We start from the raw sequence: 23,039 nt of genomic DNA, 5'->3' as shown, positions 1-23,039 counted from the left end.
ACCTGGTTTTTGTTTGCTGCAGAGAAACTTGGGGGAGAGGTGGTTTCTGCCTTTAAGATCCTTTGGGGAAATATAATATTCTGCCTTTTAATATTCCCCAAAATATTTCTTTCTCTGGGGGAAGCTGACTTCCCACACCACCATGCCAAATCAAAACTCAGGCTTTCAGAGAGGTTATATATGCCTAAGTCTGGGAAAGGATTTACAAAATTTGCAAAAACAATTGGATGCCAAAAATTCCACTTCCTGGGATTCTAACCACTGCCCATTTGCCCATGCCAAACTGCCCAATAACTTTAGCGGAGGGTAGAATGTAAGATGCTGATAAGAACCCCAGAATCTTATCATGGGTTCTACAAGTAGCTCTTAGCACTACTGATGTCAAAGTACATGAGTAGTCAATTTGATTTCTCTATTCTCTATCTGATGGTATTCCTTTTGTATAGGTATCTGGTTTTTTTTGAAGATTGTATTAATACTGGCATAATTGGATTGACATAAATTGATAAGTTATTTTCCTGCTTCATTTCAGTTTCCTAGACCAGATATTTTCCTCAATATTTCCAACCTTGGCATACCAGCCTCTACAAGCAGTACATTTGAACTCAGTTGCATTCTTTTCCATCAGTAGCTGCAGTATAAACTTGGATAACTTTTATATTAAAGATCAATTGATATTATTTGGCTGTTAACTGCACAGTACCCAAGCATCTTTTTTGACTATGAAAGCAATGACATTCCTTTGTTTTTCATGTCCTGAATAGTAAATGGTATGCTAGTCTAACTGAAACTACCTGATTCCAAACCATTTCACTTTATTGATGCCTAAGATTCAATGTGTAATCAATTCATTTAATCTTTCATTGTGTTGAGCTTTCCTGTGTTCGTGTTTCTTACATTCCATGTTCTCATTGTAATTTTGTCTTTGCAGCTTTGATGCTCTTTTACTGCATGGTAACATTAACAAGCAAGACATCAGGGTTTTAATCTCGTCATGCCATTANAAATCATACACGGCTGAAATAAGAAGTATATGCACTATCCATAGAGAAGGAAACTGGCATGGTTTTATGTTCCTAAAATCATACACGGCTGAAATAAGAAGTATATGCACTATCCATAGAGAAGGAAACTGGCATGGTTTTATGTTCCTAAAATCATACACGGCTGAAATAAGAAGTATATGCACTATCCATAGAGAAGCAACACATTTTTATTACAACATTCAAATATTCAATGCCAAATTAATATTTGTATTATTTTTATTCACTTACTAAGGCTGTTCTGTTGCCAAGCCACATTGAATGATTGCATTCTAATCCTGCAAATACATAAATGGTTTTTCTTTTTATCCCCAAGTACAAAGAAAAGACTGCAGTGTGATGATTCAACCATTAAAAATCTGAAATTCCTAACACCTGTGAGACGGTCCTGCCGCATCCATGAAAAAGCAAATAAGTTACCAAGTATGCTGAAAGATCACAGCCCTTGTGTTTCTTCGCTTCAACAGCTTGGAGAATTGGGAGATGAAGTCACTGGTTTCATCTACAGACCAAACAATGCATTGCAAACTATCAGTCAACAGGACGAAAGCAGAGAATGAAAGCACATGTTTATTTAAGTTGAAGTCCTTTAACTTAGTGCAGGTGTTATGTTGCCATGGTTTAATTAAGTTAATTTAGCTTTACTGTTATTGAACAAATAAATATCTTAACATGGGAATGATTGCTATGCTTTAACATGTAAAAGATGCATTTATACCAATTTTACCATTGGTGATGCTAAACTAATTGTATAATAGCATTTAACTAAGTTGAACTTTGTGGGCAAAGAACACAAGATTATTGTATCTAATTTGTAGATCTGAAGATAAACCTTTACAAATATTGGAAATAGTCACTATTGGATAATTTTCAATGTATATTAAATGTTAATTCACTTTTACTGTTGGTGTAAAAATTTTTTAAATTTACCTTTTTCAAAAAGTTTGAATTTTATATTAGCTGTTGGTGTGTATATATATGTATATTATATAATATACATATAAAGTATATATTATATATTGTATGTTGGTATATATATGTATGTTTATTATATATGTTTGGGTGGGCAAAGAAATTGAAATAGAACATTAACAACTCTGTGAAGATTGTGGAAATAAAATTGCCAGTTTTATAAATGCTGTTCTTCTGAAAGATTTGATCAGTGGTTAGAAGTAGCATGCTAATGATTTAATATAAAAATGTGGGTGCCTATTAAGGACATTGGAAGTAACAGTTTGTAACTCCCAAGCTGAAATCCATGGAGGTGGCAATGACAATGCTTTATAAATATTTCAACAATGTTTATAAAGGGAAAATATAACAAATACACCCTATCTACATTTTGTAGGCCATTTAGACAGTTTGATTTGTTCTTTGCTGTTGAAGTGAGGTATCCCACTGTTGAAAGAAAAATCTTCATCAGGGTCCAGTCCAAGCTGGGAATAAACAAAATGGAGACTGCTTTAGAAAGAAGGTTGTAGTTTATTGAAGAGGAGAGCCAGACATAAAGATGGCTCTGGGAAAGGTGGGTTTTTATACCTTCTTGAGCTTTTGTTTGGAGTTGTTCCTGTGGCATGAACTTTGACCTGAGTCTGAGTGCCTTTCTGGTATTCTGATGGTGGTGAGTTAATCCTATTATGTCCCAAAGTTCATATCCTGCTTCCCTGGGGCTGGGGCTGATGACCATGTCCTGTGTTGGATTTTTTTGGTGTAAGGGATTGTTGATTCTAGGACAGTGGTGGCGAACCTATGGCACGCGTGCCAGAGGTGGCACTCAGAGTCCTCTCTGTGGGCACATGTGCCATCACCCCAGTCCCACCTCTCCCCGTGGCTCCCTCATCATCAGACCCCCGGAAGAGAGTTGACCCTGAGCGCGGCTCATGCAGAGCAGCACAGCCAAGAACATGGCAGCCAGGCAGCAGGGACAAGACTCCGCCCTCATGCCCCATTGCGTGCAGTTGATGCTGTGGGGTGCGGGCAGAAGGCATGGCTAACATTGCTCTGCTGGGCCGCCTAGGTGATCTGCAGTGGGCTATGGAGGCGGTGGGTGGCCCTGCGGGTGGGCAGGGCGGGGGCAGGTCTGGTTTTTGGGCACTCGGTCTCTAAAAGGTTCGCCGTCACTGTTCTAGGATTTTGTCTTTCTAATCTCATCAGCTCCAAGCTTCCTGACTCCAATGTTTCTGACAAGATTATCACATCTGCATTTCTGCAGACCTGGTTTTTATTTGGGGGAGAGGTGGTTTCTGCCTTTAAGATCCTTTGGGGAAATATAATATTCTGCCTTTTAATATTCCCCAAAATATTTCTTTCTCTGGGGGAGGCTGACTTCCCACACCACGCCAAATCAAAACTCAGGCTTTCAGAGAGGTTATATATGCCTAAGTCTGGGAAAGGATTTACAAAATTTGCAAAAACAATTGGATGCCAAAAATTCCACTTCCTGGGATTCTAACCACTGCCAATTTGCCCATGCCAAACTGCCCAATAACTTTAGCGGAGGGTAGAATGTAAGATGCTGATAAGAACCCCAGATTTTTATCATGGGTTCTACAAGTAGCTCTTAGCACTATTGATGTCAAAGTACATGAGTAGTCAATTTGATTTCTCTATTCTCTATCTGATGGTATTCCTTTTGTATAGGTATCTGGTTTTTTGAAGATTGTATTAACACTGACATAATTGGACTGACGTAAATTGATAAGTTATTTTCCTGCTTCATTTCAGTTTCCTAGACCAGATATTTTCCTCAATATTTCCAATCTTGGCATACTAACCTCTACAAGCAGTACATTTGAACTCAGTTGCATTCCTTTCCATCAGTAGCTGCAGTATAAACTTGGATAACTTTTATATTAAAGATCAGTTGATATTATTTGGCTGTTAACTGCACAGTACCCAAGCATCTTTTTTGACTATGAAAGCAATGACATTCCTTTGTTTTTCATGTCCTGAATAGTAAATGGTATGCTAGCCTAACTGAAACTACCTGATTCCAGTGGTAAAGTGAAATAACTACGGATTCTAAGTTACACATTAGTTAAGTAAATTAGAAAGTAACACAACTCGAAAGGACACAAGCACAAAGAATGTAAGGTACAAGAGTAACATTAAAACAGAAACGTCGAAACTACGAGAAAATGACGTACCATTGTAATTGTTCGTTCTGTAGTCCCAAAATTAGAGCAGTACGGTAATGTCCCATTACTATAATACTCCAGAAGATCTTCAGTTCTTTCTCAACTGCAAGTTGGGCACCATCTGACCTATGAAGCCCATCATCCAATCTCACTTTGTCAGTCATTTCCTATTGTCCATACGTATTATTTTCTTGGTAAAATCTACTGCTTCTCCGGCAAAGTGTGAAATTATGCCTTCGTCATTGTCATTACAGTGACCCTCTGCCTCCAGGGCCTTCCCATGACTGCCCAATGCAATATCTTTAGCTGGGCAGCTGGGGATGACCTTCATGCCTTGGGTGGCTTCTTGGCACAGACTCGGGAACACTCCCACCACCCAGCCCGGGTGAAGCAGCAATTTGCAGGATTTGGGTGTGTGTTTGGGGGGGGGGGGCAATTCAAACAAAGAACCCCTACTTTTATTTCCAGCACTTGATTTCCCTATGTTTGAAACAGGCTCCATTAACACACAACCCCGTGGGTAGCAACAGTCTAGTATTCACGAGCTTACCAAGAAGTCCATTATCAAAGTTACTTCTAAAGGGATGCCTGGAAGAAAACCTACTCGGAGGAAACTAGGAATCTTGCTTCTGGCGGCGATCTTTTGCCCTGTGTAAAAGAAAGCTTTGCCCTTTTTCCATCGAAACCACGCCCATCGGAACCATGGTCTCCACCCTCTGTTCTTTGCTGGCGTCTCTGAACTGGCTGGGCCGAGCCAGGCAAGAGACTCGCTCGACCAGGATTTGCAGTGTCTCGGTAGGCAACCGGGGAGCGGTGGACGTCGTTAAGAGAGAGGGCCATTGCAAGCCCATTATGTGCATGCAAAGTACTGTAGTAAGAAGGGGATCTTTACTTTACGGCTCAGTCACTCAGCTGCTCTTTCTCCCCACAACGGATCTAGCTTCAAATCCTGAACGGGATTTGCTGCATGTAGGGTGGGAATTACTGGCTGGGTAGAGGGATGGATTTGAGGTTTCTCGACGTTCAGTCTCCGCCCTCCCATGTCTGAAAGGCGGCGTTGGAAACGTTCGTGTCCTTTGCCTCCCAAGCCCGCGGAGGCATTCAGGGCCGGTATGTTTCTTATTAAAAATGAAAAACGCTAATAATGCTAGTCTCTTACATCCCTTGCTCTAGTAGAGCTAAACAAAGGGAATAAAAAAAACCCTATTGCGCCTCTGATTTCTGTTCCACCCACTTCGGAGTGTGTGTGTTGTGTGTGTGTTTTGAAAAAATGCCCTATGTTGGTCAACCGTGTGTCTTTCATTCTCTTTTTTTTTTTAATTGAAAATTTTATAAAATGTTACAATATAAATCCCCCCCTACCCCAAACCCACCCTTCCACTCCCCCCTCTCTCCCCCCTCACTTCCCAGAGCCAATCACAGGGTTAACAACAAAATAATCATACTCTAACTAACGTTAATCAACTATTAAAATAACATACCTATAACCTCCTTTAACTCTCTTTTAAGCAAATATATACAGTTATTAAAGACAATAATAATAACATCACTTTAATAATTAAAAATAATACTAAGTAAACTATTCTAACCTTTATACAACAATAATATTCTAAAATTCACTCAAAAACCAAATGATATTTTTTGGTCCCATATTTACGCTCAATAGTGTCTTTCATTTTCTTGATGTACTGTAACTGCTGCCTTTGAAATTAATTCCCACAAATTGTGGGAACACGGGGTGGGGTTGTTTTTTTTTAAACATGCTTCTCCAATTCCCATTGTTTGATTGTGGTAATCAGGATAATAATTAAAAACAAAGCTGAAATTGTGTATCATCTGTGCCTTGGTTCAGATTTGCTTGTTTTTGGAGTAGAGAGTACCATATATTAACTCAATCTTTGGAAATAATAGTTTATGATAAACTAAGCTAATTATTGGGGAAGTTGGGTTTGCTTAATGACCATGTGATTTGCTTAACAACCATAATAAAAAAAATTGTAAAATTGGGCACAATTCATTTAACAACCATTTTGCTTAGTAGCGGAGATTCTAGTTCCAGTTGTGGTAATAAGTCAAGAACTACCTGTAGACATGATTGATATGAGTTTCACAGTTTAATTATTATGGCTGAACACAAGCATAATGTTCAAAAGTTATCTCCTTGATCTATCAGAGTTGGATGAAGAAACAAGAGACATACTTAGAAGTAGGTTGATTGTTGTCCAAGAAGGGGATTAATTGGAATCATTCACTGAAGTTGATTAATATTAAATTTTCTTTACATAGATGAGAGTATAAAGCAGGAAAATAATGACATGATGTCACCAGGTAAATGATGTACTTGCATCAGATATTGGGACATGATTGATAAAAATAATGTTTTTTTACATAATAATGTCATGATTTTTATGTCACTGTAGCTTGTAATAGCTATTTATGCATCTTTTGGGAATCCGATGTCTAGAGATAGTTCTGGTTCATGATATAAGAGTTATTTCCTATTATATTTTATATATTTTTGGACAAACAATTACCACCAATTATGAGCCACCACTAATTTCTAATTCAAGGGTAACCAAATAGCGTAGGGTTAAATAAGGAGACCTGCATTATTTTAATTATCCAAAGCTCTTCATTGAGCAGATTGGAAAAATAGCAAAATTAGATGTTGTTGTTAGTTGCAAAGTCGTATCCGACCCATCGTGACCCCATGGACAATGTTCCTCCAGGCCTTCCTGTCCTCTACCATCTTCTGGAGTCCACCTACTGCTTCAGTGACTCCATCCAGCCACCTCATTCTCTGTCGTCCCCTTCTTCTATTGTCCTCAATCTTTCCCAGCATTATTAGGCTCTTCTCCAGTGAGTCCGTCCTTCTCATTAGGTGGCCAAAGTACTTGAGTTTCAAGATTCAACTTCAAATTGGATAATGACTGGTTATACATATAAGTATATAAATATTTAATAATTTGCAAATCTTTTAGTTTTGAAGTTGGAGAGAGAGAAATGGAGTATAGCATAAAGATGAACTGATAATCAGCCATGTCTTTTATTTTGATGCTTGTTACTAGGAAATTCTGGTGAAAGGAAGCATTGAACCTACTGAGCTTCCTGAAGACACCTGCAAAAATTAAAGCATTTTGATTATCATGGAGAATTACAGTGTACTAATGGAACTTGGGGAAGGATCGTTTGGTAGAGTCCTCTTAGTCCAGCATAAAAGCGCAAGACAGAAATATGCAATGAAAGAAATAAGACTTCCCAAGGTAACTACCATTGCTCGTCCAACAAAAACAATTTTTATCCATGTACCTTTGCTTGAAGAATGCTACTTTCAGGGATCATGGAAGTAAGCTAGTCTAATAATTTCTGGTATAACATTATGCCCAAACCAAACCTAGGATATCTAGGGATTGTAGTTACAATTTATGTCTTTCATCTGAGATGAAACCTTTAGCTGATCCCCATTTAACAACTAACATTGCCTTCAGAGGTTTGGTTGGTGATGAAGCATAAGACAACTTTTGCATTAGTGGTGCCTTGTACGAGGACCTTGTTGCCTCAAGAACTTGCTCTGCTCTCTTTAACTTTCTCTGTTCTGGTGGCAATCTTGTTCAATAACATTTTCATTTGTTCTTTATCAAATGTTTGTTTAATTTTACATACCGGTTCCCTTTACTAAATGGAATGATTGGTTCTTTGTGATTTTTCTTCTTCTTGCTATTGTAAAGTTCTTTTGAAGGATGCTTTTACATTTGTTTAAAAATATTATTTTACTATATTCATAAATATTAAGCCACTTTGATGAGCAAAAGCAAGAAATGAAATACAATAAGTATAAAACAATGGGGTTTTTTTTACTTACAAGTAATATATTTTTAGTCTGTCTCCAATATAGAAAAGTCCTGGAATGAATCTATAATATTGGCTAAAATGAATCACCCAAATATTGTGATGTATGCAGACTCTTTTGAAGGTAAATAAGTGCATTTTAGTAATTAATATTACATGTTGTTACAGTTGCATTATTCAATTTGCTGAATTGCAAATGTTTTTTCATCTTGATGTTTACTGTTTGTTACATTGATGTAATACTAATGTATTTTAAAATTATTTAAAAATTAGCTGATGGACATCTGCATATAGTGATGGAATATTGTGATGGCGGAGATCTCCTACAAAAGATTAAATTGCAGAAGGGGAAATTGTTTCCTGAAGATACAGTAAGAATCCAAACATATTTAAATTTTTAAATAATTGAGATGGAAGATTTTGATGACTGTTGGGAGAGGTATTCATAGACTGTAGAGAAATATCTCTCCTTTATTAACACTCCTTGATTTATTGTTGTAGTCATAGCAGTAGACCAAAAATGTTATTAAAATGGAGCTAAATATAAAGAAAATAAAGTGCAAAGTAAAAAGGATAACCTTATAATGATTGTGCCCAAAATCAAGAGTCTGGCATCAGTTTTTCCAACTAACCAATTTTATTAAATGGCATATGCTTTTGAGAGCCATATTTCCCTTTATTAAATAAAATTTGTTAGTCTGGAAATGTGTTCCAGACTCTTAAATTTTAGTTTCTGCAGATAAATGCAGCTCTCCTTCTATAATGCCACTGATACAGAGTTTCTTTATACAATATTATGTAATCTTTTACATCAGCCATGGCAGATCAGGCTGAATTCATAACTTTTTGCTTTCACTTTGAAAAGTAAATATTTTAAAGAATGAATATTTCAAAACTCTGTTTTGTTTTTTGTTTTATTGCACATATATCGCATACCTGTATTTGTAAAAGATAAAGGATTGTTTTCATCCTTTAGAATCTGGAAATGTACTTTACCTCCTGTAGATGGTATCCACATAGACTTCTTTTGTTTTCAGACTTGAATAAGGGTTTAATTAAACATTTTTAGATGCAGTAAAGTATTATTTCTATGGTGGAACATGTTGCATGTAGCTCACAGTAATCCAATATAAAATTTCTTTGAGATTACTCAGGTTCCTATATAAACAAAGAAATGAATTAGTAGCATTCACGGTACTAGTGCAGATTAGCTATAGAATATTTTAAAGTACTTGTTTGATTTCACATATTGTATTGTATCAAATTGTATGGTTACTGACCAATGTAATTGTAAAATACTTGCTCTTTATTTCTTTTATAGTTCAGTTCATTTTCATGTGCTGTGTTTTGTCTTTCTCACAGATACTTAAATGGTTTGCACAGATGTGTTTGGGTATAAATCATATTCATGAGAAACGTATATTGCACAGAGACATCAAATCAAAGGTAATTGGAATCTCCTCAGTAGATTTTATTATAAAATTACTACCAGGCATCTCCTGTTTAGAAAGCTGAAAACGATAAAACCATCTCTGCTATAAATTTCAGTTTAGTATTACTTTAACTATGTACAGATATTTATATGTATTCTTTTTCTTTATCAAACCACTCACGTACCAGTAACAAGGTAGGGTATGTTCCAACTCTATTCATGCTCACTGAACTCCCTTATTGACTGAACTTAAATAAAGTATTATGTTAATTGAAATAAATCAGTAGCTTTCCTACTGCATATCAAGGCATAAGCGTTTAATACCAGGGTGATCTATGCCCCATAAAATTCCAATTGGTATAATAGTGCAGAGAGTTGTTGTCATCATTATTATTATTATTATTATTATTATTATTATTATTATTATTATTATTATTATTATTATTATTATTATTTAAATTTATATACCGCCCTATCTCCCTTACGGGACTCAGTGCGGTGAACAGGCAATAATAAAAATCACAATAAATATTGAATAAAATATTGAATAAAAAGCCTGCTCTAAAATACCCCTTATAAAACCCCTAGCAAAGCCCAATCAAAACTACGCCAGGCTGGCCGCATGGAATAGATGGGTTTTCAAGGCTCGGCGGAAGAGGCGCAGGTCCGTAGTTGTACGTAGGTCGGGGGGGTAGGTCATTCCAGAGGGCAGGAACTGCCACAGGGAAGGCTCTCGCCCTGGGGGTCGCCAGCCGTCATTGGCCGACGGCACCCTAAGGAGGCCCTCTCTGTGGGAGCGGACTGGTCGAAGGGAGATATTGGTTGCTTTCTGATAAATGAGTGTGTTATTACTGGTAATATCCACTCTGGCAGATGTTCTAGTGTTGGAAGTAAAGTGTTGGTCCTGTTTCCAAGCTGGGAGAAAGATGCTGAAAAAATGAATTGAAGGCAGGCTGCAAGTTTTTTTTGGAAAGGAGGTCTCCATTTATTTGGTAGCCAGAAACAACAGTGACTGCAGCATGTTTCTGGGGTGGATGACAAAATAGGGTTGAGAATAGGTGGGCTTTTATACGTTCTATACATTTTATACATATGTCCTTTATATAAAATTACCGACAACGGTCTAAGGATACTCTAGTACATCCCCAATATCGACCGAAATATCCCTTTCCCCCTTTACGTTTAGGATCCACAAAATAAACAGACTCGATTAGAACAGTCAAAGTCGAGGAACGGATACCACAACGGATAAGTTTCAAAGACCGACGAGAAACAAATACTTATCTCACTGGATCGTAAGATGAATGGATACAAAATATCAATAATAATAATAATAATAATAATAATAATAATAATAATAAAAGTTGGAAAGGACCTTGGAGGTCATCTAGTCCAACCCCCTGCTCAGGCAGGAAACCCTATACCATTTCAGACAAATGGCTGTCCAGTTTCTTCTTAAAAACTTCCAGTGTTGGAGCATTCACCACTTCTGGAGGCAGGTTGTTCCCCTGGTTAATTGTTCTAACTGTCAGGAAGTTTCTCCTTAGTTCTAGATTGCTTCTCTCCTTGATATCTCCATCCTAAAGACTAGCCTCTTCAGTCTTCTGCCTGAGGCTGTTTACCTATAGCAGGAAGACTGGGATTACTTTGTGCTTTTAAGAAGTTGTTTCTCCTCTTCTCTTTTAAGGGAAATATTCTTTTTTTTTAAAAAAAAATATTTATTCCTTTTTCACTATACAATAAAAATAAAAATACATTTTTTTCCTTAACAGTACTGTGTTACACATCTCATATATATTATTTACAATTATTTACATTAGTAATCATATCTTTTTGTTTCTCTGTTCTAGCCAATCATAACATTTGTTCCATATCTCATAGAATTCTGTTGCCTCCTTGTCTTTTAGTTCTAGCGTAAGTTTGTTCATTTCCGCGCATTCTAGTATTTTATATATAATCATATCATTTGTAGGTATGTTTTCACCTTTCCAACACTGGGCATATACTATGCAGGCTGCTGTTAATATATGTACAATGATGTATTGGAGTTGTTTTTCCATCTTTAAATTTATTATACCCAAAGGAAATAGTTCAGGTTTGAGTTCAATTTGCACCTTTGCTATCTCCCGTATCCAGTTCCTTATCCGTTCTAAGGGAAATATTCTATTCTGCCTCTTTTTAATATTAGTTATAAAGAATATTTTATTCTCCCCCCACCGAAAGGATGTGATCTTCGTTGATAAGTAACTCGTACGAGGGATTTGTACTAGAGTTTTAAGATTTACACGGGGGTTGGAGGTCTTATCGAGTAGAGATGGTATAATAAACTCAGGTTCGAGTGTCAGTTTACCTCCGTGTACGAAATCGGTTACTGTATTCATGTCTCTAATCATGAACTTAAGGTAAACTGTCAGACTCATCATCGAAATAAGTTAATTTCTTTAATGTAATTTACTAAGGGAGATTTCTGTTTAAGCCGAGTTGGGACATCGTGATTAAAATTGGGATATAATGGTAATAGTAAGAAGTAAGCAAAGGCATCTTGGATATAATCCCAAAACATTTGGAGCCATTGGCATTGACAAAGATAACTATCAGTCAATTGCTATAGGCAGCTTCATTTGGAACAGCTTATATTCTGCAATGATATTTTTAACACTATCAAGCAATAACATCTGCCTACCTAAGGGCCTTGAAAGGGACTCAGTGGGTGGATAAAAATATGAAATCCAGGCTAAACATCTGCCTGAGTGATGAACCAGAATAATGAAATGTATTAATTATATTTATTAATGATTCCTAAACTAGAACATGGAATTAAACCTGGTATATACTATTAATAAGGCCATTAAATAAGGCTGATGCTATAAACACAGATGGTAATACAAGGAGTGAAATCTGTCTATTTTATTTCTGCTTCATAATATAGAATGTATTTCTCACACAAAATGGGAAAATAAAACTGGGAGACTTTGGATCTGCAGTTCTTCTTAAAAGGCAAGTATATGTCAAATTGTGTCTAGAAATCTTTTTTGACTTTTTTAAAAAAATATATCTAATAGTTGGCTGCTGTTGGAATATTCATCTGTTCATCACTAACATTTGTATTTGTTTTTGGACTAGCCCCATGGCATTTGCTTGTTCATATGTAGGAACCCCTTACTATGTGCCTCCAGAAATTTGGGAGAATGTGCCATACAACAATAAAAGGTAAAAATTAATTGAGGTCTACAAGAGTTCTGATTTTAAAACTCTGTAATGTTGAAGAACTAATGGAAAAATTGTATTTAGTGCTCACAATTTGAGAACATTCCTCAATTTACAAACATGATTCAAAACTAAATATTTTTTTTATGCAGTGGTGGCAAGGAATAACTGATCGAACTAAAAAAAAGAATTTTCTTTACAAATATTTTTAAATAATGTAAAGGGAATGTATTCCATGCAAAAGACAATTTCATAAGGCAGGTTTTAATAACCTCAAGTCTGGGGAGATCCGTACAGCACGTTAGAGTTAGTACCCTCCGAAATTTAGAAACAGTTATATAAATAACTTGCTTATGTGAAGTGGGGTCTGGCTGCTCAAGAAAGTGTTCTTGGGTGGAACAGACAGATCCTGTTGGACTGTCTGATTTTTAATATGTTGTTTAAATTACTAAGTGCATGTTTATAGCCCATAGATAGGAACTCCTCTTTGGAGAAGCCATTTGCTCTTCAGTATTTTGAGTTTTTCACTCCGTCTATTAACTTTTGTTATGTTATTGTACAACCTTTTAATCCGTGACCATAATAACAGGTTTGATTTGATTTCAGCAAGTGATCATAATCAAGTGATCCTCTAAATAAGAGAATGAATGAGTGAATTAATTAATATAATGGCAACCTTCCTTTCCTACATTTAAGGACTAGGCTGCCAGTAAAAGAATCAATAGCACAGGAGAAAACTACAATACAGTACAATAACTAAAAGGTTACTATTTGGAATGCTGGCAGCAAATATTAAAATTACACTTATTCATCCCTCCCAAATAAACTTAGAAGGAATGATGCTACTTCTGAAAAAAATAAATAAACTTAGTCTCACTCAGAAAGAACTTTGATATTGAAAATAGTAGCATTAATAGTAACCAAGGGAAATTTATGTTCTAGTAAGAAACTGAGCAAGATAAGATTTTCTCTTTACCTTCTCCATGCTGTCCTTTAAATTAGTTCACTTATTCTGCTGGCAGAATAAGGTTGAGCTCATTTGTCATCATGTCTAGTTGCATTTTAATTTCAATATGTGGATTTGCTATTGGAGAAAAAGAGACATAACATTTTGGTAGGGTTCAGGAGTCTATTTAACATTTTGTTCTCTGCTTCACAATGTTTTATTGCTTCTCTCTTCCAGTTTCTCCTCATTAGAGTTCAAAGGGGAGAAAGTTCAGCAACCCCTGCTTCCCTCAATTCTTTATTTTATTATGTTAAACTTTTGTTGTGATTACAACAATTAGGAAGCACTGCCTCATGGTTTTGCAGTATCCGACATTCTGTCTGACGTGGTTATTTTTAATTCTTCAGGCAGCACTTTAGGAACAAAAAAGAAAAAAAAACCCTCATAACTCATTTTTAGCAAATGTCATGCTAATTGTGATCTTAAGCTAACATATTTAAATCTTGCTTTTCTAGTGATATTTGGTCTCTGGGTTGTGTTTTATATGAGCTGTGCACCTTAAAACATCCAGTGAGTATTCTTTTTTATGTTTTATTTCCAAGAAAAGATGCAGTTCCTATGTATTTTCTCCCCAGAGAGCAACACTTTAATTTTGTAACATATACATACTAGAATGTGTATAGAACAATATAATGTAGCTCAATCTAATGACATTAATAATTGGCCCTATAGGCCGCATAGTAAATGTGTAAGGAAAAAACTGAGATTAAAAAGCAAAAAATATAGCATATCGTAGGTGTCAGCTTTCATATCAGAGATGAAAACAAATCTTAACTCCCCAGATATTAAATCCCACATTCAGAATGTTTTTGAGCAGAAATCTCATTGATCTGAAAGACCTAGATTATTTTTAATTGTAGAGAAGAATGAAATCAAATAGCAGAAAATACCTGCCTAATTGCAGGAAGAGCTTTTAAAGCTTATGTGCTGCATAGGTCTGTGCTCCAAAAAGTAGAGTCTCGTTAAATTAACTTTTAATTTCATTAAAAAATTAAAAATTCTTGGCTTTTCCCTCATACTCAAAGGCTATGAAAGGCTTCTGGGTGATGTTGAAGCAATGGTTTGCCCAAGTTTAGGAATCACTGGTTTCTCTTGCACTGCCTTTATTCCTGACTATAGAATTCTTACTTCCAATGTATCACATACACCGTTAGCTCATGAACATGAATTGTGCAAAGATGATATGAATGAATTTTTGTAGAGTTTTTAATAAACTAAATATGTTAATACTACTAAGCTCTATGTTTTTCCTGTATTCGTTCAATTTAGTTTCAAGCTAAGAGTTGGAAACATCTTATACTTAAGATATGTAAAGGATACTACAATCCACTTCCATCACACTATAGCTATGAACTTCACTATTTGATAAAGCAGATGTTCAAGATGAATCCCAAGTACCGTCCATCAGCTAGTACAATTCTTGCAAGAAAGTGCGTGGCAAAATGTATTGGACAATCTTCATTACCAGAGGTAATAGCATACAAATGCTATTGTATTTAGGTTGGAAGTAGGAACGATGTTTCATGTCTCATGTGGGCATACTTGCTGTACCTACTGATAGCTCTTCAGAAAGCTACAGCTTTTCCTTCGTAGAAACAGTTACCACGGTCCTTCCCAAAAATGTGAGTTAAGGGAATACTGTCTTTGTATGAGTTTCTCTCTCCAAGTTTCTTCTCCAAATTGAATGGGCTGTTTGGGTCATATCAACACATGCCCCAAACTCCCATTCCACTGCATTCTGTGGCTTCTATGAAGTCTCCAAGGACAGCCCCATATGGAGTGCATTACAATCATCTAACTATGAGATGATTAGTGTGTGGGTTATTGTTTGAAGAACTTCCCAGTCTAGGAGCAAGCATCTCTGGTGTACTGGTTGTAGTTGGGTTGAGGCCCTTTTGGCTAAAGCTACCACCTCATAAGCTCTTTGAGCAGGAGCTGTGAGGTAACTCCAGATTGGGCAACAGTTTTAAATGGGGAAGTCCAACTCAATCCAAATCTAAAAATGAAAAGTCTCCAGATTTGGGAAGAGGGGGACAAAAATCCACAGACATTTTGTTTTGGCAAGATTGAGCCTGTCTGTATCTCCCCATCCAGATCCACATCACCTTCAAATAAAGGACATTGATGGCAGCACTTGGCCTGCCCAAGGTCAAGGTGAACTGGTATTGTCCACATATTGATAGCAGTCCCCAAACAAACAGATGAGGTCCCCCAGGTTTTTCCTGTAGAATGGGAAACAAGAATGCATCAAAGAGGCATCCCACAAATGAGGGGCTTAGTATGCGACCTCACCCTTGCTTCACAGTGTTCCTGCAGATACTCCTCCCCAGCAAGATCATGTCATCTTAAACTGGGCTGGTAGATCACTGTTGGCACATAAAATAAGGGTGGAGAAATACTGATGTTTCAACATTCTATCACCATAGCATAATCCTGAATATTTGCATTTGCTCTTTGTCTTCCCCCAACAGTGCTCAGGAGTCTATTCTGGGACTTCATTTTCTCAAATCAAATCATTCTTTTTTTAGGGTGAATTTCATTTGGCATTTGAGATCAAGACTCTTTTTTTTATGCTTGATAGCATACAATTTAATTACTGAATAGTTGGTATTCAGAAATGTGTTTCTTTTCCTGATAAAAAAGGAATGTATTTAAATGCCTCACTTTTTTCCAACAGAACAGATTTTTCTTTCCTAATTTTCCTGAGAGAACAGATTTTTTTTTTTGCTTGTCTTACTCAGTTTTTACATCTGCTCAAGAGTTTTAAGGATCCCCCTGAGCAAATATAGTGGCCATATGTGGAGGGAACATAATAGCACAGGAAAGTCTTTTTATGTAAATGGATACTTACTCATATAATATTGAGCATAGCATGACCCCCAACTTTATTTAGGTTGTTCAGTTAATAATGATATCTTCATCTTATGAAGGAGGGTGGTACGTATGCAGGAAGCAAGAATAGTTGTTCAGAAACAGAAGCCATCTCCAAGAGCTTCGGGGAAATGGAACTGAAGAAAACAAGTGTGGATCAAAAAGGTACATGTTGAATTTAGAAACTATCTGTTTGGAGACCGTGATCTGGAATTAGTTTTCATAAGGTTGTGTGGCTTACACCTGTGTAGATGATTAAAGCTTTTCTGACAATGCATTCCTAGGAGTGTTTATCAGAATTCAGTGAGAGTTGCTTCTGAGTAGGATTGCACTTTCAAACAATAAACAACAGATTACCAGATTGGTATGTATATCATAGTGGAGATTTTTTCAAACACCTTTACCCTAAAGTTCTAAATATACTCTTTACTTTCTTATTTTAAACATATTTTAACATTTAAAAGCTTTTTATTATGGGGACAGGGTTATAGAAGATAAAATCTGAATTGCGTGAGCGAAAGATCACTCAACAAGAATTTCTTATCTACTTTCTGAAGATATCTGTGCTTTCCCAATACATTTTTCAAAGTCTCAAACATTTAGTACAGATAAGAACAATTTCTACAATGTTAGGGCCACAAATTAGCCTCCTGAATGCCATCACAAATTGTCATGCTGATATTTTTGGCCTTTTTCCAATATTTATTGACCCTTTTTGTGCTTTAGATTTTAAAGGCACAAATAGGAGAGGGAGACAGTGCTATCATTATCAGTCTTAATCTTACCTCAGATATGGCTAAAATTACACCACAAAAGTTGACCATTTTTTTCCCAGTCAGTGGCATGATACTGGTTCCTGGGGGTCCACAAATAGGATGCTGGAGGTACCTCTGCAGGTTGGTAGAAAATAAGAGTTAATATGAAAGAGTCACTGTTCTTTCCACAAAAGCATTCTTTTTCAAGGGCTTAAATCACATTTCAGCCATACAAAATACTATAGTGATTGTTGGAGATAGGGAATATTTAAGGATTCTATGAAATTTTCCTAAAACATTTCTTCAAAAGGTTTTTCCAAATACTGTACTATTTTTTCCAGAACTTCATAGAAAAAAGTGGGAAAAAGGAGGATCCAGTACAGTGATCAAAATTTTGGAAAATGCACCTTTACTTTCTTCCAGTATTGCAAACAAGGAGGACACAGGTAAGATAATATGCATATTTATTTGCATATTATGTATTATTTGCCATTAGAGACATTTTTAAAGATGGTATTCTCCCCTATGCCTTCCCCAATAATCTCAGCTTGTGTAAGAGACAAAGAGGTGTGAGAAGAACCAGTTGGATGTTGAATGATAAACTGGCAGGGCTCCATTTTCAGTATAGAATGAGAACACAGATGAAGTAGTGAGTGAGTTTGCCTCATAGGCAAAATTTCAGACATCTTCAGCCAAGCTCTCCTGGAATTACCATTTTTGACTTGCATATTTTTTATGTCAGTGCAGCATGTAGAAAGAGAAAAAGGTTCCACAAACCTGTGGGTGAAGAATCCTAAATCTATAAAGTATTTAAAAAGCTGTGAGAAAAGGATATTGTTTTGAAGGAGTGCAGGGAAACCAGAAGGAGAAAAGAGTTCTGCTTGATTAGATAATTTTCCATTTAGGTTGTCCAGAATTTTTACTAATTTACCTGGAAACAGTTTTTGCCCTGATCTTGGAGAATGATATCAGACATCAGAATGGTGGGAATGATACTAGAAATTAACTCCAGAAAACCATGTCAGTTTTAAGTTGATGCTGTCTTCCCAGATCTAGGTGGGTTTGTGATTTGCTTGCTTTATTGTCATTTGTTCCCAACTTCTCTGCTACTTTTGGCATCTTTTTGGGAGGACAGAAACCAAGAGTAGGGTAGAAATGGTAATTCCTAAAGGATTCAGAAAGCTTGGATTCATTCTCAACTGAGATTGTTTGCTTGTTACCCCTTTTTGATGATATATATACTGTGGCCAGTAGATAAGGCAGACACAGGCCATTGTCTGTAAAAATCTTGAACTGGGATTCCTTGAGAGATGTGTTACAAACGAGGCCTTAATGATTATTTAGGTTGACTATCTTACCACAAGCCATAAGTAGTCTCTTAGAGGTTCAGCACTAACCATTAAAAGGTGAGTCTATTTGGATACTCTACATTAGACATGTCAAACTTGCGACGTCACATGATGTCGCGCAACGTATCGGGATGGTTTTGCCATTGCCGGCAATAGGGTGGGCGCAGTTTCCGGATGATGCGTCCAGCCCACGGGCCAGCAGTTTGACACCCCTGCTGTACATTATCCAGGAGCCCATTTAGGCTTTTCAAACATTTGTGATTGAAAGTGAATAGTGAGAAAACATTGTTACATACAGCAGTTGTACATTTAGAACTGCAGTTTCAACATCTATGGCATAGAGCTGCATCATATATTGATTTATTTCATTTTGGGGTTGTTGTTTTTCGTCAGATTGGGATGACATACAGTCCTCGGATTTTCCATACTCAAAATCTTTCTGTTAGATATACTAATGTGTATTTAATTTGAAAGATGCTAAAGCATATGATTTAGAACAATGAATTTAGGATAGTGAATTAATTGTGCCCACCACCAAAATGGGAATTACTAGTTAAAAAAAAGAGTTTCATTTTTTGTGATCTTAAGTTTATTTATGGTATGTAGTATTATAACATTCTTTTTGGAAGGTTTCTGGCAGTGGTTTAAGGTGATTATTTGAGGTTCTATAGTTTGAAATTGGAAAAAGGATAATTTCTCCAGTAATTTGTATTTCTGTCCTTTTAATTAGGTGGCTGTGTGAGAAAATATGATGAAAACATCGCACGTAAACAATGGAATAAGGAGCCTTCACAAACTTTAATGAATATTCTTCATAATGCTGATGTTGCCTTAGCTTTTAAGACATACACAATCCACAAAGCAGGTAAATCTTTTTTTTCCTCATCATAGTGTGGTCCATTTTGGTGTTCTTAGAACAGGTGCTTTTAGCATGTGATGTTCATGGTCTGGAGATTGGGAAGGTCTTACAAAAATGAAATTAGAGTTTCTGAAGCTTCGGTGAACCAGCATAGTTGCTGTGGATTTCAGCTTTGAGCTCTCTGGATGGCACCTTCAGTGGGAAGGTGGAACCGTCTTTCGACATTTCAGCTGAACTGGTGGCTGGTCTTACAACTGCACTGAATGCTCTTCTCCAAAATGGCAAATAGAGGTTATAGTGGTGGCAGCAAAAGTGGTGGAAACAGTGAATGTGGCCACAGTGGAGCAGCAGAAGAGCGACCTATCAGCTATTCCTGAATGTCCAGAGATTCGTTGTTAGGTAGTTTGCCAATTATAGCAGAGCTGCAGAAAGACCACTTTTTGTGGCTGCAGCAACAATGAACAATCTTTTGCCTGCTGTCCCAGAATGAACTGGTCTACCTGCTCTCACTACCTTCTGAGGTTTTTAGGATAAGATGTGATTAAACCTTGGTGCTGAGTCTCAGTGGGAGCTGGAGTTAGCTGGTGGTTTTAATATGGTTTGCAGGCAATGGGGATTATAGCTGCTCTGGATGGGAGATGTAAAGAGGGGGTGCGGGAGGGTTACCTTAGCAATGGAGTGCTTGTTTGATTGTTTCTTTTCATTTGCTCATTGATTTCTCCTGATGAGAATAGGGAGTCAGATTGTTGGTGGATGAGGAAATAGTGGGAATTGGCAGGTTGCGTTTAAGTGCTACGTGAAAAAATAAGGGAGCAAGGTACAGTTTTATTGATTTTCTTACTGATTTTTAAAATGTCTGAATGGAAATAACCACGAACATTTGCACTGATTTTTAAATATTAAAGCCTCAGATGACCTACTGAGAGGACCACTTACAGGAGAGAACAACGCAACTGATGAACCAGATGGTGAAACTTTTATGGAGGATACAGAGAGATTTGAACCTAGATCAGATGAAGAAGACACGTATGTTGAAATACAGTTTGAAAAACTAATTGTTGGAATGCTTTTCTATTTTTCTTCAATGCAAACATGCCTCATAAAAACAATCCAATTGTAGCTTCATGCCATTTTTGAGTTGTATTTATCTTTTAGATCTCTCCTCCCCCTTTGCCCCCCAATTCTGTTTCGATCAGCAGAAGTCTTGTCACTCAATGTGATACATTCCTAATTCAGTTTAGGAGCAGGTATACTATAATAAGTAATATGTAGAACAAATTCTGAATCTTAAATTTTATGATACATGAATTTCATGATATTATAATCTCATGAAATTATAGTCTCTCTTAAAACATGAAAAATTGAAAATCATTATAAGTGATCTACCATACAGTGTATTATGCTACCACCAGAGCATGACATTTGAACTCATCTGCCTTTTATGTAAGAATATGGTGGTTATTACATATTTACTATTCTGTATTTTCAAGGAGCCCACTAGCACAGAAAAGTATCTGATTTATATGTTGTGGCCTTTGTCTACCAATAAAAATATTGAAGATTATTAAGAACAGAATCATAAAGCTGATGTGTGACCAATGAAAGTTCTCAAAACAAATAGGCAAAATTAAACAGAGAACATAAATATTTGTTTCAGACATTCAAAACTTTTCCCAGAGAAAAATAATCTGTTTTTCAAGGACATACAGTATTATATATGCATTTTCACTGTAATGGACAACAGAACAGATTGTACAGAAATTTTTTAGAATTTATAGAATAATTTTAATGATAAAATTACTTTCTGGGAGTCCCTATGGTTTCTAATCAGAAAATACATTTATTTAGTAGTTATGAATTTCTTTAAATGATAATCTCCCTTTCTTCCACTTAATTATTCTTTATATTTTCATAGGGATTTTGAAGCAGAAGACGATCCAGACTGGATTTCTGAATTGCAAAAAATGATCAAACCAATGGAACTGAAGAAAGAAGTACCAATAAATAATCCAGTTTCAGTGCAGAAATATTGCTGAACCATTTCAGAAACTAGCAGCAACAAACCAATTGACATGATGATTTCAGATATATTTCTTTGAGGAAGCAAATTTAATTTGGGTTTATTTTTTGATGCAAAAAGGGTATAGCAATTACATTCTTCTTAGAGATACTAAAATAAGCACTTTTTACATAGAATTTTTAACTCAGTATAGAAATATTCTGTCAAAATCAGAAATATATCAAAATCAGAAACATATCTTATTAGAGTACAGACTAGGAATAGCACATTCTGAGATATAGAGAGCAAGATATGACTTTCATGTTATCCCTCTCTGTCGTTTCCTATTCCTAGTCCTTTGGGAGTGGTGGACTTAAAGTGGCCAGGCTTCAGGGAAGATTGAGTCTGGATTTCAGAATATGGCAATATCTAAATAGATATTAGCATTAATTACAACTCACCTTTTTATTTGATTGTGTGTTTTATAATTGTTAATAAACCTCCTCATTTCAATTCTTCCTAATTTCCAAAGGGATATCTTCTGGAACCATGTCTTTCATCAGTATGATTTCAGGAGCCATGTCTTTCATCAATTTCTGCTTTTTATTCTTCAGTTATATAAACTTAATTCATTGAATGCAGTTAGGGAGCTGGTGCTTGGAGAGCCCTATTTATCCTAGATAGGAAATCCAAGAAGGAGTTGGCCAGTTGATTCTTGGCAGGATAGATGTTGGCAGCATAATCACCAAACAAACAACCCTGCCATTACAATGGTGTCCTATCAGAATTTTTGCAAAAGAATCTAGTTATCCCTCCAAGGACTGCTTATTTGTTTATTTCAAACATTTATATAGCTTCTCATCTTGTACTAAATTCTGGGCAGCTTACAGTTGTTAATAAATAAATATTGCATTATTAAATATATAATAAAATTAGTATGTAATTTTATTTATTACAATTAGCATGAAGTTTTACTTATATATTATTTAATACATTATTTAATTTACTATAGTTACCTTAAAATAGCTACAATTGGTGCTGATCATCAAATTTATGTGTTAAATTTAATCTAGTAAAAATCAAACTTTCAGACTCTTAATGTATCTTCCTTAAACTGGATTTCAGTAGATGTTTTGAATTTATTTCCATCTTAGGCAGCCTAGTTGATCATGCCGGATATGAATTATGGAAGAGAATTGGAATAGATATATTAACTTTAGAAATCTATAAGTCCTGATGTCAAAATTACATATGCCTACTGTTATGCAAATAGAAAGTGGCTACATTTGTTTGATGTACATAAGAAAGTTGCATCATGTAATTGTACATATGTTATCATGTGTCCCCTCCCATAGATGCTCATGGTTAGACATTGTCCCTTGGTATTAAACCTTGTGGTATAAGTCTGAAAATGTTATAACAATACTTTCAAATCATTACTTTACGCAATTGGTAAGCTGCTATATGTGCTTGATTTATATTTTAGTGATGGTTATGGAGAGGGATTGTTTTTGTTAAGATAACTACCTAAT

General features: G+C 36.0%; 1 protein-coding gene across 1 annotated transcript; it reads left to right on the top strand.

Annotated features, from left to right (window-relative positions):
* Positions 1-4,904: 4,904 nt before the first annotated feature.
* On the top strand, positions 4,905-22,379 carry NEK3 (NIMA related kinase 3). The gene is made up of 14 exons (XM_015818668.1): positions 4,905-4,975; positions 7,249-7,443; positions 8,060-8,153; positions 8,303-8,400; positions 9,392-9,475; positions 12,391-12,458; positions 12,585-12,671; positions 14,130-14,184; positions 14,944-15,144; positions 16,605-16,710; positions 17,642-17,746; positions 19,380-19,514; positions 20,414-20,534; positions 21,424-22,379. Exons 2-14 carry the CDS (start codon positions 7,327-7,329, stop codon positions 21,542-21,544), a joined length of 1,392 nt encoding a protein of 463 aa, XP_015674154.1. The 5' UTR covers positions 4,905-4,975; positions 7,249-7,326; the 3' UTR covers positions 21,545-22,379.
* Positions 22,380-23,039: the final 660 nt, after the last annotated feature.

This window comes from Protobothrops mucrosquamatus, unplaced genomic scaffold (assembly GCF_001527695.2).
Source record: "Protobothrops mucrosquamatus isolate PMUCROS unplaced genomic scaffold, P.Mucros_1.0 scaffold778, whole genome shotgun sequence".
Lineage (NCBI taxonomy): Eukaryota > Metazoa > Chordata > Lepidosauria > Squamata > Viperidae > Protobothrops > Protobothrops mucrosquamatus.
Note: the sequence above shows the minus strand (reverse complement) of the source record. Positions and strands in the feature narration are given on the sequence as shown.

Coding starts and splice junctions, on each gene's coding strand:
- NEK3 (XM_015818668.1), top strand. CDS start 7,327: ATGGAGAATTACAGTGTACTAATGGAACTTGGGGAAGGATCGTTTGGT. Junction 8,154..8,302: donor GTATGCAGACTCTTTTGAAG/GTAAATAAGTGC, acceptor TTTAAAAATTAG/CTGATGGACATCTGCATATA. Junction 16,711..17,641: donor AACAAGTGTGGATCAAAAAG/GTACATGTTGAA, acceptor TATTTTTTCCAG/AACTTCATAGAAAAAAGTGG.